General features: G+C 36.3%; 1 protein-coding gene across 3 annotated transcripts in view; it reads left to right on the forward strand.

Annotated features, from left to right (window-relative positions):
* Positions 1–12259, forward strand: part of Tti1 (Telo2 interacting protein 1) — a 37392-nt gene that overhangs the window by 5444 nt on the left and 19689 nt on the right. For all 3 annotated transcript variants that reach the window (XM_089639583.1, XM_089639585.1, XM_089639584.1), the window contains 5 exons: positions 451–593; positions 1189–1366; positions 7997–8180; positions 10056–10417; positions 11434–11636. In XM_089639583.1, the coding sequence (XP_089495709.1) occupies positions 451–593; positions 1189–1366; positions 7997–8180; positions 10056–10417; positions 11434–11636 (1070 nt within the window). The remainder of the gene's footprint in view (positions 1–450; positions 594–1188; positions 1367–7996; positions 8181–10055; positions 10418–11433; positions 11637–12259) is intronic.

The raw sequence follows: 12259 nt of genomic DNA on the forward strand, positions 1-12259 counted from the left end.
ATATCCTCAAAAGTATATATATTATTTAAATAAAACAATTACTTTGTTTATCACCACAAAATTTTATTTGCTATGACTAACGGGTTTCACTTATTATATCTTCAAGGTACAAAATTACTAATCAGTTTGTGTGTTTAAATATACGTATAGAGGGAGTAATAAAAGAACAGAGAGATAGCATGAACTTCTATGTATATAGATTTTTATAATTTTAGTTATTTTATGTTATGTTTAGTCTCCCTCTATATGTTTATATAAACACACACTCACTATGTTTATGGATTAGTTTAATTTTGTACCCTGCAGATGTTTATAATAAATGAAACCTGTCGGTCATAGCAAATAAAATTTCTTGGTTATAAACAAAGTAATTGCTTTATTTTCATTAATATGTCAAAGCAAAAAGTTACTGCTAAATACCAAGATGTTATATTTTTATTTGTCTTCCAGTTTTAAAGATGACATGAAAGCCGCTTTAGCCGATGGAGTATATGAAATTTTATCAAAAATCCGACTTGGAAGTTTAGAGCTCTTTCATAAATATTACTCATTATTAATATACCAAATTTTTGATAGAACTACTCCAAATACAGGTATTTTCAACATGAAATATTATTATTTTTAGGTGACATTATTTATCATCTCTTTAATACCAGAGTTCTTCCACAGGAATGTGAAAAAAAATTATATCTCTTGATTTTGTGAGTCAATGTTCCCCAAGTATTTTGAATATCGCTTGTGAAGGTAATTCCTAATGGCGTCTATTTTTTCTGCTAGGTAGCAATCTTTATTCCAATGACAAATACCATAAATAAAATGACAGTTCCTATTTCGTCTGTTTTGCTTGGATATATCTTTATATTTTTAATGTTACACTGAAAATTAATATTTTTTTAAATTACACAGTTGTTTGTGTGATAGGCGTTTTTTCCTAGAAATAATCAATAATAAAAAAAATCCCTTTGAGTCCTATAAATAATAAAAATCTTTTTTTTTAAATCTAAATTATTACACAAAAGAAAAATGTGTATACCAAAAATTTTCAAATAATTATTTAAGGTGTTAACAAGCATAAAATGAGAACACAAAAGTGCGGTGCTGAAAGGGTTAACTATGTGCGTCATGGTCTGTACTTCGAAATTCGCTTTGCATTATATAATTTTTCATTGAGTAAAACTTTTATTACAGTAGCCCACATTGACGAAGATTGTGCTCTATCTTTTATTAGAGCCATAACCGCTTTGACCCTCAGTATAACTCATGAAGTAAGGAACAAACTGTACACACGAAGCAAAGCGCCTGAGATTGGTCAAGGGATATATCTGTCTGTCCAGATCGCCAGAAGTTCCACTTACAAGCCACTAAAGTAAGTAATCAATTATTTTATAAATTATTATGACAGAGGATGTATTCTATTAATACTGAACTAACTAACAATATTGACGGATGCCATGTCGAGGGGTAAGACTCGACAAATCTCGACATGTGCAAGTAAATAGTTTTTTTTAAATTAATTATTTAGTGTTGTTTCACAATTAATTCATAATAAATGCATGAATAAATACATATATGAATCCTATAATTTCTATACCCGCTATATCCGATTTTTTGACAAAATGATCTGAGTATGACATCTTGTTCACATTTTTGCGAGCAACAAGAGGAGCCTAAAATTGAGTTTCAAAACCCTCCTTATCGCGACCAAAAACCATGTTTAAACTGCGAGTGAGAAACCAAATCCGCTATATCATACAGAAAGTTACTATCAAAACCCGCTATATCAGATTCAACGAATCAAAAGCAGTTATTTTGCCAAAATACAATATGGCCGCCGCTCTGACGCCACGCTTGTGTGTCAAAATGATCTACGCGTGAGTTTCTAAACCCGCCATGTCGGCTCAGTTGACTTTCAAAATCACGAAGTGAGTATCAAAATCCGCTATATCCATTTTATTTATCGAAATAACTTAATTATTGCTAGACATATATAGAAAAATAAATGCTTTTCGAAATTTTATTACTCCAATTCATTATATAAAAAATTGTAATGCATTTACTTATGTACGCTAGAGATGTGACAGTTTTTTGCGGTTTTCTCCAAATCAATGAAAGATGATATAGCGGGTATAGAAATTACACGACTCATATAGTATATTTATTTGCGGCATGTTCCAAAACACTCTCAGTATCACCCTCGTGAAAAACCAACATTCAAAATATACAGGGTGTCCGGGGATAAAGTACGCTAACTTCGTGGGATGATTCTACCTGATTTTAGAAGTAAGAAGGAAGAATAACCTTTTTTCGAAATTCCAATTTTTGTAGGTAGTTTTTATGTTAAAAAGTTGAATTGTTTGTATGGGGAAATAAATATTTTTGTATGGAAAATAAACATTTTAAAAACAGAATATCGAAAAAGTTTGCATTTTTTAAAGCCCGCCAAAACAATTGAAGTCTCATGGGGTAAGCATGACGTCATACATACCTCATTTTTATTGGTTAACAATAAGGTCAATCCCACTTGGGTCAGTACGAAATTAACAAATTACAATTTAAATATTTAACAAGATTTCCAAAAAACATGAATTCTTTTGAAATAATTTGTAAACCGCAGTGGTAATCCGTGTGCAAGTCCACGCAGCGCAACTTTGTACAAAATTGACCAATCACAGGACGTTTAAGTCTTTTACGGTTTTAATAATTTTTAAATGGTGATTTAGTAATTCCACGATTATATACAGTGAAACATATATGTCTTATCGTTTTTGAAGAGACCTGTTGAGAAAATGAATTCGGGAATATAGAAAAATGCTACATTCATAGAAATTTCACACAGTTACATATCTACTTAGTTGTTTTACGCCCATTGCTGCGTCAAGGTCTCTCAAAAACAAATTTAAAATGTTCTTAAACATCCAAGCATTTTTATTTGCGTAATATTTTACAAGTAGAATTTTCATATTCTTAAAACACCGGCTTCAGCAATTTACCAATGTGTGAGGTGCTCACGTATGTCAGTTCCATCACTATTGTTGCAAAACAACGCAGAGATCCTCTCTTTTGACTCTTTATCAACGTGGCAGGATTGGCCCTTTAACTTCAATGTGTCTTTTTTTCCGCACAGTAAAAAGATCGAACATGTGCACCGCCGTGTTTGACACTGCAACGACATACCGACAACTAATGACTAATTTCAAAAATGTTGATAGTTCCGCTTGTTATTTACGGGAACCATTTCTTGAATTCAAGCATATAGCTACAAATATGATTTTGTCTGTTCACATTTTGAAAAACGATTGATGGAGCAAAATATTTAAAAAAAATTACAAAAACTGCGTGCTGTAAACGATGGATGCGGTAAAGAGATACATAGAAATATATATACATAGAGATGCAATCTATTTTTTGCAAGGTTTGTATGAAATTAATTCGGGATCTGAAGAAATAAACGACAAATGCTGGAAAACGATTATTCGGGAACGATTGATAAAATTCACTGCATAATAAAACTTAAAGATTCAGAATCAGCATTTGCTGATCTAATAAATGTATCTTTAAAGCCATATTTTAATTCATTATTTTAAAATAATATTTTTTTACTAATATTCCTTAATGAAACTTTGCTTGAAATGGCTTTAGTCGTGTTTGATGACCAGATCTGAATAGTCAGTTACTTCCCCAACTTCCTCTTCCCCAACTCCTTCCCCTTCGCACAATATGCCATAGTCGCACTGGCTCTAAACGGTTGGGAGCAGCTGGCAGCAGTTTTGTAACTTTTTGGCATGATAACTAACTTCCTTACCTCATTCACATTCATACATGCTCTTCTATTATTCGGACTCATGACATGGCCCGACTCAAGTATTTGCCACTTTCTGGGTCCATTCACATTTGCCTCATATATTTTCCTTACTTTCTTCATTCATTCACTCTACATTCCCAAACCATCTAAGATTCCCTTTCTTAACCACTCAGAACATTAGAACGTCAAAAGACGTAAATATGATAATAGCGGTCAAGACATTAGAACGTCTTTTCACGTAAACGCGCGAGATTTTACAAAAATCGATTTATTTCCATCACTAGTATACGGATTGCCATGATTTAAAAAACAGAGTATCGATAATGAATAACGCTACGCGTCTGTATTCAAGAATATCTATGGAACGTAGAGGTGCATTATCTAAGCCGATTGAATCTGTCATCTTGTTCGTTCATAATTTATTGCGTTTCTAAATAATTTATTAAAAATATTTTAGTTTAGACGGTCAATATTTTGAGGTGACTAATAGTTTTTAAATATATTTCTTCAATATATAAAGTGTTATTTCTTTATGATACTCAGAAAAAAGTACATTTTTCAAGGCTTTGAAATAATTGTAAGCGATTCTTACATATTTTAGACGTTTTCATAAAATGTATATTTAGAAACGCAAATATTTACGTATAACAACACAATGCTATAGTGGATTTCATAATCTTTCCAAAACATTTTTTAGAATGAGGCTACGTTTCCCAAAACGTGAGTTATGAAGCTTTTAGCAAAACTCGTAAATAACACAAAAATTATCACGTTTTGACAGTTCTCAAAGGAACACATAGTAGATAAAAGTCTTTGTCTGAGAGGTTAATCTTACTCATTACATTTACATCAGCCTTGCTTTTATTATGGATCTCCACATTTCTCACTCGATCATGCAGGGTTTACCACACATAGGCCTCAGGGATCTCATTTCTACAGCATTCAGTCCGATCATTGACATGATCAAGTGCATATTTCATTCGTAAAATTTACCTCAAATTAAGCATTTTGAACCTACTGACTCTCCGTTAACTACCTTGAATATCCTTCAAATCAAATGTATGTGCAACTATGAACTGTGAATCATATTATACTATCCAAAGAGACGGCAAATATTATCATTTTGTCTTCAGGTTTCATCCAAGTTTTTAATAAAAAATATGAAACGCAATTTGCATCGTGGAGTTGCCAAAACTAGTGTAAAGTCAGTTTTCCCCGATTTAAAAAAAAACATTTAAATGAATAGTTTAGGAGCAAACACCACTGTCCAAAGAAGCAATCTTACATGGGAACTCGACTTGCCCCTTGTTCATAGTGCCGGAGCTCACCATCATTTCAGTGCTTTCGCTGCTCAGCACGCAAGCTTTTATTGTATAACTAAGATTTTTTTTTTCATCTACACCTTAACCTTTTGAACGCGTTATTTTGCTCTGTTTTATCTATACCCGTACGCGGTACATATTTTCAAATACCTATGTCCGCAATTAAATGTCAAATTATAGCATTCTGGCATGATTTATTGGACTATATAGACAGAACAGATTATTCTCCACAATATGAAAACAAATCCTCGTGTGTCAACACTCTTAGATGTTTATAAAAACAAAAACATAAAATTTCATACAAAGACGTACCGTATCTTTTGAATGTGGTTCCGCCATTCACTCGGCGTCATAAATAAACCACTCTCGGCGTGTGTGTACTTAGGCCACTGCGTTGATAGACACAAGTGGGACACCATGATCACTTATCATTCTTAGTTATGAAAAGTTGTGAATGACATACTAGTACTAACACCATCCGTTGACAAAAATGTAAACTAAAGGACTAAAAGGCGCGAAGAGGCGCACTTGACTATCGATCTTTTTTTATGAAATACAATTTTATTTTTGAGAAATTCTAGTAGATGTCAGTATCGTGATAGTTTTACGAATGTCCAAGTGAGCAAGAAATACATTTATGACGAAAGAGCTCTGGAATATCGGCCGTCAAAGTTTCCGTATCAACTGTTGATACAGCCGCGTGTGAGTATAGACTTTTTGCCGTAACAACATTTTGGAGGAGGCCCACCACTTCCCCGCCCTGTTTTAGGTACTGATGGTACCCCTTCAGAGCTCTCGCAAGGACGCTAATTTTTTTGAAAAAACGAGTCTACATTTAAAATTTCAAAACAAGACCTCCAAAATGTCCATGCATACGATGTTATTCGCAGTATGCAAGTGCTGTGTATTAATAATTTTAGTAAGTTCTATTCTACTTGGTTAATATAATAAAAACACATTTACAAAATGTCAACAATAGGTAGAGAAGAATTAAAATAATACACAGCCACCTGCAAAAAGAACAAAAAAGAAAAATGGTAAAGTATGCGCCTCTTTCTGTGGTGAAGGGGGTGTCGATACCCACTAACAGGCAGGCCTAGGGAGAGAAAGCTGGGCGTTGGATTGGCTTCACGAGAATCAGGTTCCGCGCCCCTAAGCCAGGAAACCGGTTGTGCCTCGACGAGAGGTGTGAGTTGGGGTTGGGAATATCCCGAAGACCATGAGGAGAAAGCGTCGGAATACCTGGAGGCAGGGCGGAAGGTCGCCAATCCACGTTCGGCCCATCCTCAGTCCAGTTCCTGACCTCAGGGGAGGCGCTGCGAGCAGACGATGACACAGATCCCTCATCGTGATTTGATCTTGAAGTTAGATATGCACGGACGAGGTCTTCTGTCACCCCAGAGTTGGGGTACGCCGGACTGACACAGAAAAATATAAGTTCAGTGCTACTACCAGCAAGCAGGTCACTCTATAGTAGAAAAGAAAGAACAAGATACAAAGCAGTGTATAAAAATAAAAGAAAATCTTAAAAAAAAAAAAATATTATAAGCAGAATCAGTCTGTTACGAAATTTCCAAAATAACCTGCAATAAGAGATAGAAAGTAAACATTAAGTATAATCAGGAACAGAAAATTTGTAGAATGCTAATTAGTACATGAAAACAATTTTCTCGTAGTCCATTGTGTCCAGGAGCAACACCTGGCGTTAAAGCTATTGATTTTAGTCTAGTACTCGACTCTAAGATCAGACCATCTCTCAACCCAGATCTTTGTATACTTCCTCAGACACTCGAAATTCACTTTGTTCGAGACGAGATCGGAGTTCCAAACCGGTCTCGTTGTTACTTACAAACCGGCCAATAATTCATCTCTTGCATCCATCATAATCTCACAGTGCCACAAAATGTGCTCAGCGGTTTGATCAGAACTACCACACGCGCAGTTTGGATGTGGGGACAGGGAGAGTCTATGTAGTCTCCCCCTGAACTCACCATGTCCTGACAAAATTTGGGTCATGTGATGATCCAATTTAATGTGGGCTCCTTCCATTCTGATTTTAACTGATGGGAAGAAGGAGAAAGTCCATCTTCCTATATTCGACCTATCCCAGCGAGATTGCCACTCGTTGAGTGACAAATCACTCATTTGTCTAAGCAGGCCAGGAAGAGTCCCGACACCGCATGGCGTAAGAGTTACGCCGAGATGGGTAGCGGGGAGTCCCTTGGTCAACTTTTTCTTCGTTAAAACCTCCCTAATTTCTAGATCGATTGGCAAAATACCGGCCAACACGGGCAAAGCGTCTGAAGCAACGGTTCTATAAGCACCGGAGAGCGCCAGCAAGGGGGTTCGCTGACCCCTCTTGAGAGCCGAGAGTATAAGCGAATTCCCCAAACGGTGCTCCCACACAGAGGCAGCATACGAGACTTGCGCCACGTATGTACCCCTATAGAGTAGTCGCAGCGCTGGGGATCGCAACCCCCACTCAGCTGTAGAGATTCCTCTCAGTTTCAAGAAGAGGGCCTGGGCCTTGCTGGAGACCTCTTTAACATGAGTTAAAAAGGAAGACGATCGATCTAGTGTTACACCAAGATATTTGACACAGTCTGCAAATTGAATAGTGGAGGCTCCCATTCTGATGAAAGGATTTCTTCCTCTACTGAGGGTGCCTTTCATCAAGAGTCCCACGGTTTTTTGGGGGGCAAAGTTCAACTTGTTCCTCTCACCCCAACTGAGGATTGCTCGCAAACCTTCTTCAGCCTTTCTTTCCACTTCCCTTCTGCTGCCGTAACAACAGTTGATACGGCCGCGTGCAAAGAGTTAATATATTTTTCATGATATAATTGTTAATTTTTTGTTCTCTTGGTAATTACAGAATAGCAGCCATCCATTGCATCATGGCCCTGGCAACGGTGCATGATGACCTGATTAAGGAAGAGCTGGACAACCAGTATGTGGATCGGGTGGGGGAGGTACTCATGTTCTTTCTGCCGGGGCTGCTGGGCGGCCTGCAGGAGGTAGCCATGGGGAACCCCAAACAGGGGCACACTGTCACTTGCGTACGATTATTTTCTTTAGCTTATATATACATATATAAATTTGAATGTTCAATAAAAAGTTGGTATAAAGGTGACCTTTTCACCCTGTTGGTAAAAAGAAGGACTGCATTAACTTTACTCAGCTTGCAATCTATACAATACACTACCAGCCACGATTAGACAGAGTCAATAACCAAATTCAAACATGAAATGAAGAAATGGACAACAAGTATTGTGCGTCCCACTATCGCAAACATCTGTAAACCAAATTACACGTAAACAATAACAACAATTCAAATACAAAATAAAATATTTTTATTTATTTATTGTTTTTATTTTAGTAATATGTACATTTAAGTTTACAAATGACTAATTAATTATTACATTCAAATATACTATTTTTTTTTTTCTTGCTTGATGTGGCTCCTACACAACATCTTGAACTTTTCAATTGGGGCAGACTTAAGGTTTTCCGGCAGCGCGTTATAATATTTCATCCCTTTATATAATATAGTATTCTGGGTATTCGCTTTGTCCTTCTTTGTCCTTCTTTGGAATCAATAATTCTATAAAAACCCCTTTGTAACTACGTCCTCCAACTATATGCATTTATTTTTCATATTTATTTATAATATTGTCGTACCTGTACCTACTCTTTCTATTATCTTTCTATTGACTCCATAGTTTAAAGTGAATACAACTTTGTAATCTGTATTTTGATTTAGTTATGCATGTAAATATTCTTTAAGTATCTGAATACGTCTGTCTCGACACAGGTGTACCCTAGTGAGACAGATGTTGATAAATACACGTAAAAAACTTTATATTGATAGATAAATAGATAAATAAATAAAAAAAATAAAAAATAAATCCAATGGAAACCATCCATCTCCAAGCGACGCCAAGTATAAGACAGGTAGTATGTATATATTTCATGAGTCAAATGCCGAAAGTCGTTGGGATTACGGCATCTGCGATTTGGGGAATGTTGTCAGGTTGAATGAAGTGGAGGGGAAATGGAGTTGAAGTGAAAGTTTGAGTATAACCTGGCTATTTGTTGTGTTCCCACAAACAGTTCTCCAACTCATCGTGGAAGGAGATTTTAAATAATCAGTTCTTGGTGTTAAATCAGGGATTTATAAATACTTCGCGTATTACAATGGTGACTCGATAGTCAACCTAACTAGGAGCTGGCTAAATGAGATCTGAAAACACCAAGTTTGTCTGGGAGCATTCTAACTGGTCCTGGCGACTACTGGCTACTAGCTGCCATCTTGCGGACTTCCAAGCAAGCTCTATGCACTGCCCTCTATGAGTGCATCTGTGAATCTCTTAGCTAACTTACTTCCCAACACTATTCCAATAAGTTCACTAAACACGGCTAAAATCATTTCATTCAAGTTTGATTCTGAACGGTGGTCTCTCACCAGAGACACAACATTTTCAGCTTACTGTGGTGGTAGGAGATTTTCAAATATTGTCAGGTTATTCGTAACCCGGGAATGTTTATCTTTCTTTAAAAAAAAAAAGAGCATTATTGTGATTACCACTCTGTGCGACAATTATAACAGGATAAGTCAAAATAATTTCCTAAGAAATGAGTACCTAGTACAGTATATATACAATCAATATCTTTGTTCTTGCTATATTTTTATCATTACAGGTTACAACTAAATTCACCAATTCCAGTTTTGGCTCAAAATGAGCTTCATAATAATGTTGGGTAATAATAGGTAAATTCCACTTTAAACTGAAAGGTTTAATAATACTTACCACTTTTTGTGTGTGTTTGATTCATTTAGGATACAATGAAAATCCACTAAGTGCAAAAGTAACAAAATTATTATGTTAAAGTAAGAAACATTCTACATCTAAAAAAACTGTTTTAATCTACAGTTGGCTATAAGAGGAATCAACAACATCCTCTGCCTCGTGATGCACGACCGCGAGCGCGACAGCAGTGCGGCCAATATAACTGACCAGCACTTTGTCAAACTCATCGAAGCCCACAAAGCCAAGAAGACACAGGAGACTCCGGCCGAATGCGATCCGTTTGGCAAGAAACTACGGCACAAGGGGCACACGGGTATGTTGGAACACCTGGAGAGTGCCAAGAGGGACGATGACTGGTATAAGGCGGCTGCCAATCGATTGCTGATTCTCATCAGGAGTCTGAAGCCCCTGCAGAACCATGACCATGAAAAGGTCCGGCTGGAGTTGGCGTTTTTGTGTTGGAATATTATCTCTTGCTGTATTATGTGAGTAAAATTAATATTTCTTAATCTATTGTTAAAATGTGACTTTTGCCATTTTTCCTGTCAAATTCAATGCTCAATCATAACCTCAAATTTGAATTTACTATATGTAATTTTTTCTTCGGTGTTACCATGGTATTGAAAAAATGTTACATTTTATTAAATTTCTATACTTTCTTGATGAACTGTTGTAGTAGGTACTTTGGCATTCCCGGCACAATAGAAATTAAGATTAGTGTATCCGCTACTCGAGGTCAGGTGACACTTTTATTTAATTGCTTATTTTTGTTTTCGTTATATTAATGAATGTTTTTTATTAAGGGTATACTTCATAATGCTCTTTCATAAATGGCGCTAATTTAATTATTTTAGGAAAAAACACTTTTTGCAAGTTGTGCTTAATATTTAGGTGAATTATATTATGTATTCTTATGCATTCTTGTGCATTCTTATGTACACTATATGAATATGAATAAATTGTTTTATACATATGAAAACTTCGTTCTTTCAAGAAAGGCATACAAATTGTATTGAATCACCGATACAATATTGTATTTGTACGCCTTTCTTGAAAGTATTAAGTTTGTATACAGACGGACAGACAGAACTATTTATTCATATTGCACATGTACAGGCGTAAACAAATCATTTGTTTTAATATTTTAAATTTTAAGGAGCTAGCAGCAATGATCCCCCGGTACACCGGTGCACGTGCGTGAAATTCGATGGACACGAGCGAAACACCCGTTCACAGTTGATGTTGGCTTCATGAGAACGAGTTGTTTCTTTGACTCATTTTCATACAAGTCGGCTCTTATGTGGAACGAGCTACCAGCATCTGTTTTTCGTCATTCATATAATCCGGGCCTCTTCGAGACCCTATATATCAATCCTATAATAAATCCTTTCCTACAGCCCCTACCTTAACCCGCCTAACCGGGTGGCGACATAGCTCCCCTGTCTTTCCACTGTACCGACAGGAGTGCTCTTTGTCACATAAAAAAATATTACCTTTGTAGAAATATGCAACCATCTCTGAGGGACATTCTGGAAATGCTTGTAGCGATGTCAGAAAATGACATGGAGGAAGTGAGGAGGTCCAGCGATAAGGCCCTGGAGGAGTACAGCAAGAAGATTAAGAATGGGAAGCTCCTGCTCAGTCATTTGGAAGAGAACTTTTACAACGACCTCTCCAAACTGCCCAGATGTCTCAACGCTTTGGGTATTTCACCTTATCATATATTATCTGAACAGAGTAACTAAGATACCAACAGGAACAAAAAATTCCCCCGGAGGTGGCGTCAGCATGTTCCTTTCAGGGATTTGTCAATAAATGAATCCTAACAGTCTACAGCGAACCCACATTGTAGAATCACTATTTTAGTCTTCGTAAATGAAATCTGCTTACGAATAAGTAGTCCTTTAACATGGGAATTTCTAACTGCCTAATAACAGTAACAACGAATCCCGAATCTGGTGAAAAAGTTTGACTTGTTTCCAAAAACGAATGTTTTGTTACAGTATTAGGTAAACCACTTATATATGTTTGTTATTTGTTTTTGGGGTGTTATGCCGTGTTGCGCTAACTCCTTCTTTAGCCAACGTTTGCATTGCAGTGTCCATCATCAGGGCAGATGTGTTATTTATAACACATATAAATAACACATCTGCCCTGATGATGGACACTGCAATGCTGTCCGAAACGTTGGCTAAAGAAGGAGTTAGCGCAACACGGCATAACACCCCAAAAACAAACAATAAAAATACTTTTGGCCGTGAAAACCTTAAATCATATTTCACTTATATATGTTTTAAAGTTTACTCATCGCAGTAAATGAACATATG

Source organism: Hesperophylax consimilis, chromosome 14 (assembly GCF_061612785.1).
Source record: "Hesperophylax consimilis isolate HC1 chromosome 14, BYU_Hcon_1.0, whole genome shotgun sequence".
NCBI lineage: Eukaryota > Metazoa > Arthropoda > Insecta > Trichoptera > Limnephilidae > Hesperophylax > Hesperophylax consimilis.